Source organism: Pinus tabuliformis, chromosome 7 (assembly GCF_031772625.1).
Source record: "Pinus tabuliformis cultivar Carrire ecotype Pingquan chromosome 7, CPIR1, whole genome shotgun sequence".
NCBI classification, from domain to species: domain Eukaryota; kingdom Viridiplantae; phylum Streptophyta; class Pinopsida; order Pinales; family Pinaceae; genus Pinus; species Pinus tabuliformis.
Window position 1 is genome coordinate 1,756,301,499 of NC_142293.1, and position 6,000 is coordinate 1,756,307,498.

The following is a 6,000-nucleotide window of genomic DNA, read 5'->3' on the forward strand; positions in this document are numbered from 1 at the left end:
AAGCCAATTTAGAAGGTGCGACATGGGTTATATTCTTTATCAGATGGAAGCACACTTTCTGTAAAGTCCCTGGCTCTCTATTACTTATTACATAAGTTCTGTCTCTCCAGTGAATTCATTGTTCTTTGCTGTTCCTCAAATTAATATGTTATTGTTTCCTTTTTGGAGTGGGTTGTTATTGTAGTCCCTAGCTTTCTCCTAATATTACATTTCTGTCCGCCCAGTGGATTCATTTGTCTTTGCTATTACTCAAATAAATATGTTATTGTTTCCTTTTGCAGTGGCTTGTTGGGCTTGCCTCATTTTGGTACCCGGGTATTGGAAGAATCAACAGGCCAAAGGTATTTCCATGGTATGCATTTCTAGGGCTTTACAATTACGGATTGGCTGTGGCAGCAGCAGAAACTGGATTCCTAGAGAGACTGACATTTCTTCAAGCAAGTAAAGTAATAACAAGATACTCACTTGAGGCTTTGGTGGTGAATATTTTAGGACTTGTGTTGGTTCTGCTCAGTGGTTGTGTATTTCTATGTACCATAACTCCAATTACGAATAAAGACGATGTTTACAGAACATTATAATGGTGCTTGGTGGCAAGCCTTCGTATAATCTGGATCTTCAAACAGTCATATTTGAGGCTGAATTCTAATTCATATTTTCAATAGAGTAGCAATGAATCAAAATGATAACTATTTTTTTCTCATGTTTTACAACTCGGTAGTATTTGCTTTCTATATGATAGGAAAAGTAAGCCACAAACAAAACGTTTTTCATACGATGATAAAAATTAAGTTATTATCTTATATAATATCTCATCTTTTGTGAAGACATGTCTATTGCAAAGTTCAAATTGTACGTAGTGAGGTGGATGTCACGATGACAGAGCAATTTAGGGTAAATAAAAATGCAATCATAGACCAAAAAACCAAATGTTGAGAGGAGATAAATATATGACCCCAAAAAAAAAGATTTTGGATTAAAAGAGGTTTATTTATAGGTTATGAGGAGGACCAAAACTATGAAATGTTTTTACATGTTTCATCTATTTCATAAAACCAAAAGCCTTTTGGATAATGTTAATAATTTTTAATAATTCATGAATTTAAATCTTGATTGCAAATTCATGAGGTATTTATTGAAGCCTCAATAAATAAACCTATGTGATTTTAAGTTTTCTTTGGTACCATTCTTTTATTTTATTTTTTATTTTGGTTTTCTTTTTAAATTAACTAGGAAGCTCCTAATGAGCTATTAAGCTACCTCCACATGCTTGTTCCATATTTTTTCCTTTTCCCAATTCTCAACATTTTAATGCAAATGTAGCATGGCCCATCAATTTGTTGTTCTACTAGTTGTTCATCTATTAGCCTAGTGGACATTTTGGCTCATGGACCCATTTGTGTTTCTTGCTCAAGTATTTTAACTTTTGATCCTTCAATGTGTCATTGATCATCCACATGTAGGGTTGGCGGATGTCAAACCTCTCCCAAATGTGTGAATTTATCCAATGCCTCGTTTTGTTGATTCTCTGCCAGACATCCACATGGATGACCAATGGAGCTTCTATTATTGTATGTTCCATTACCACCCAATTCTTGATTTCCCAATGCCCTCATCCTTGACTTCCCACCAGTCGTCCATGTGTATGGATAGCATACCCTTTTACTAATATGTTCACCCCACATGCATCAATTATCCTTTGACAAGTTTTTTCCCTGATTTCCTGCTAGCTATCCATGTGTACAATTGACAATGCTATTGTTGTCGGGTGATCCTTTGTTATTTTGAATGGTATTTTCCCGATGCTCTAACAATTGAAAAATGTAACTAGGTCCGGTCTTCATAATTTGTATCGTTATGTATTTTATGTAAAAAGAAAAAGAAAAAGATATTTTTTTTAAGCATGGTTTTCATGCTCAAATCAAAATTATTATTTTATTAGATAAGCATGTTCTTCATGCTTCTAGGAGTTGAGTCAAAGTCCTATTTGGACCTATTGTAAAGAAAAATGAAAAATATATTTTCAAATTGTATTTTGGTCAGAATTACCTTTAGATGCCAAGTCGGCCTTGCCCCAGAAGACATGTTTATTCAAACCTCTCTGGACATGTATAAATAAAAGGTGAAGTGAGCTTATTTGGACACACAATTTCACACAAGAAGTTTTGAAATATCATAGAAAGGACGTAGATCGAAGTATGAAGTTGACAAGTGAAGAAGGGTTTCTTTCAAGATCAAATTTGTGGAAATTTTGCCTTCATGCATCTTTTGTTGAATGTTCATTTATGATGTTGTACATATTGCTAGTCTCTTGCCGTTGATGGATTTGTTGTGCAGAAGGAGGTCTTGACTTGGAATTTAAAGAGATGAAATCTTTCTATGGTCATGGGTCTTGGATGTCTCACTTTGATCAGATTCTATGAGAAGAGATTTTTTTTTGGGTTTTCCCCTTGGAGGTATTTTGCCTGGCTTGGAGCCTATATTTTGTGTTCCTTTCTTGTGATCTTCATGTTTTGTACATTTTGATAATTGTTTGATGAATAAGAACATAATTAAATTAATAAGCAGTCAACAAATTTCACAAGCAATTATCATAGAAAGAGAAATATAATCTAATTCATAAGCCTCCTGATTTCTCAACATGGAATCAGAGCTAAGGTTTGAACCATGAGGCTTGAAGATCACTCTGTTGGCAATTTAGATTTGAAGTATCATGCTTTCTATGACTCAACTCAGATTTATTCTATGGCAAGAGGCTCAATGTATATATGTTGTGGCTCGCAATAATAAAAAAGAGGCTTGCATTTGTTGTCATGGCCTGCACTTGTTATAATTCTCTATGGTTCGTTTGTATACATACAATGGTTCATATTATATTCTTGTGGATCTTTGTGGCTCGCTCATTATAGAGGCTCGATATCCTATCTGTGGCCTGATATATTGTTAGTTCTTGTAGCATTGGATGGTGTTATGGTCTCAAACTTTGTGAAGAGGCTAAAACACAAGAGTTCTCCAAAACCCATAAATAATTTCTGGAAATTCCACCTAGAGACAACCCAATTAAATTAATTGACCATCATTTAAATTTTCCTATGTCTAACATAGGAAAATTGGTTAATTAATAGTAATTAATTGATAAAGGTGAGAATTCTCTAGAAACTCACATGGATTGACTTGGATATGATCTCAACCGTCGATTAAGTTTTAATCATGGTTGTTGAATTCTCAACTGGAGATTATAAGAAGAGGTCGATGGGTAGATGGAGAACAAACACTTGGTGAGTGAGTTTCTCTTGGCAGTTTGATTTCCAGGGAACAATATTTAGCCGGAAGAATTCGAGCCAGAGAGGGAACACAGAGACAGTGAGGGGCAGAGTCAGTGAGTTTGGAGGAATTATTTCAGTTCTAGAGAGTCAGCGACAGGAGGGACGAGTTTTCTTAGTGGGGCTGCTTAAGGTCTGCGTCGAAGCTTCAGAGGAAAAGTTTGATTTGGCTAGACAGAGGGCTGATTCAGCTGTTGGAGGATAGGATAATTTCTGAAGGGTCTAGTGAATCATTCTTAAAGACTGAGTTGGGTAGACGGCTTGGTCAGTTGCAGCTTCCAGAAAGAGCGTTCAAGGGCCTATGCAGGGGATTTTGTGTGGCCTGTTTGTGCCAGTTGTGGAGCTGGATCAGTGTCGGATGAGACAAAATTTGTCTCACTAATTTTTGTGGCCAGTTTATCGTGTGGAGAATGGCTAGTATTTTGACATCCAATTGCACTCATAATTTGTCACTGTTGCATAATAATAAAACCCTTAGCTGCTGCATTGGTTTTCCCACATTGGGTTTTTCCGGGGATAATTGTCTAAAAATAATTGTGTCATTTTTATGTGTGTGCTAGCATGTTTCTCAGTTTCAAACATTTTATTTTCCACAATGTTTTTATGGTAAAAATTGTAATTGCGATTTTATCCGTTGTTTGTCGTAGCAAATAAGCTGCATAATTAAATTTACAGTTAGAAGAATAATTTCCAGTTGTTGCAATAGTTGTAATTTTTCACATGGTACCAGTGCAATTTTGATGGACATGAGGGTTAGAGATGAAGAGGGAGAATTTCGTGGCTCAGAGGGAGTAGCAACAAGAATTTCCCAGGGGCTGCGGAGTGTCTATCTAGGTAATGTGAATTGCTGAACAGGGTTCGATTTTCTAGCTACAGGTCGCAGGAAAGTTTGATTTGTCCGGGAAAGTGATTCCAGCGAGCAGAGGTGAGCAACATAGTAATTTCGTAGAAGTAGATTCTTGTCAGGGCGCAATAAGGTTTTACAACAGTCTGTAATAGCAGAGTCAACATCGGGTGGAAGAGAAATTGCACACACAGAGGGAGTTTCTCTCAGAGGGTTTCTAGTTTCAGAAATCCAAAATTTCTAGTTGTAGCAGGCAGTAGCAGTAGATAGATTTTCTCACTCCAGGAAGGAGTGTGAGTAATAGTGCTAGTAGTCGAGTAGGTGAAAGAGGGAGATTTTCGTCCCAGGTCGAGTTTTTGCAATGATGGCTTCAATAGGACTCCGAGATCAGGACAGATTAGAGGGTGCATCGAACTATTGTATCTGGAAGGCCAGGATGACATTCCTGCTAGATGAATATGGTCTGAAGATGTATGTAGAAAGAGTTGTAGCCGTACCTACAAATGTTGATCAACTAGTGAATTACAACTAGGAGATGGCCAAAGCAAAGCGATTTTTCTTGATGGAGTTCGAGATCATATAGTCTCACACGTTGCAGCCAAGAATACGACCAAAGAAATGTGGGACACTATTGCTTCACTATATCAGACCCTTCCGAGCAGCAGAAGATGTTCCTAAAGAAAAAGTTGAGGAATGTTCATATGCAGAAGGGTGAAGGCATCAACCCATTTCTCACTAGAATTCAGGATATCAGGGATGAGCTTGCAACCATAAGAGAGTCGCTTCCAACTATAGAAATTGTGCATTTGACCCTCAACACTGTCATTGAGGAATGGGAGAACTTCGTCCAAGGTATTATGGGATGAGATCGGCTACTTGGGTGGCATCAGATGTGGGTAGATCTCACACAAGAGGAGATGAGGTCTCAAGAGGAGATGAGATGGAATCCAGTAAGGAGCTCAATTAGGGCCAATAGCAACAAGGGGTCGAAGGGTGTGAGGGAGGAAGAAAATGTGGCCCTTGCATCGAAATGGAAAGAAAAAGGTCTTTGTCAAGGAAAAGGCTCGCATGGAGAGAAGAAGAAGAAGGATCTGTCTAAGATCAAGTGCTTCAGGTGTGGCAAGTTTGGCCACTACAATACCCAGTGTCCTAAGAGGAAGAAGGACAAGAAGGAGAAGCAGGATCAGGCGACAACATCTGCGGAGATAGATCATCCTTCCTCCAAATTGCAGGTACACTTTGCCTTGTATCCAACTATACTTCTGGGAGAGGTGGGGCGATGTAGAGCTTTATTCCTAGAGTTGCAGAGATTTGGGTACGGTCCAGAGCAAATGTAACAAGGAGAGCAGTTCTAGATTTTTGCAGCAGGACCATCACGTTTGCTACGGAAGGCCCAAAGTATCATGGTAGCAGATTTAATGTCAGTAGGATGCAGTGAGATGAAAATTGTAGAACTAGTTGCAATCAATACACGTGAGACAGCTTCATGAAAAGTTGCAGTGACATGGGCAGTGTGAATTGCCTAGTGGTAGGATGTAGGTGTAGTTCTAGCTAGAAGATTCCCAACACAGAGCTATGCAGTCCAGTTTCCAGTGTAGGAGGATACTGTGAGTTGCCAGGAGGGAGAAAAGATATTTCCCATAGGGAGATCGAGACTCAGAGGGGTTCTAGCTTTAGAGGGATCAATCCTATGGAAGCTAGCGCTTCAGTATTTGGGGAGATCAGACTCATTATTGTAGTAGTTGCAACAATAGTGCAAAGACAACAACAAAGCAATAATAAAAACAATATGAGTAGATCAAAGTTCAGTGTTGCGAAGGTTTGGGTAGAGTC

At 38.4% G+C, this 6,000-nt stretch overlaps 1 protein-coding gene across 2 annotated transcripts in view; it reads left to right on the top strand.

Moving 5' to 3' along the window:
• The window catches only part of LOC149255383 (transmembrane ascorbate ferrireductase 2-like), a 31,440-nt gene extending 30,778 nt beyond the window's left edge, over positions 1 to 662 (top strand). For both annotated transcript variants that reach the window (XM_089457218.1, XM_089457219.1), the window contains exon 4: positions 282 to 662. In XM_089457218.1, coding sequence (XP_089313344.1) covers positions 282 to 581 — 300 coding nt within the window. In that variant the 3' untranslated portion in view covers positions 582 to 662. The remainder of the gene's footprint in view (positions 1 to 281) is intronic.
• The last annotated feature ends 5,338 nt before the right edge of the window (positions 663 to 6,000 follow it).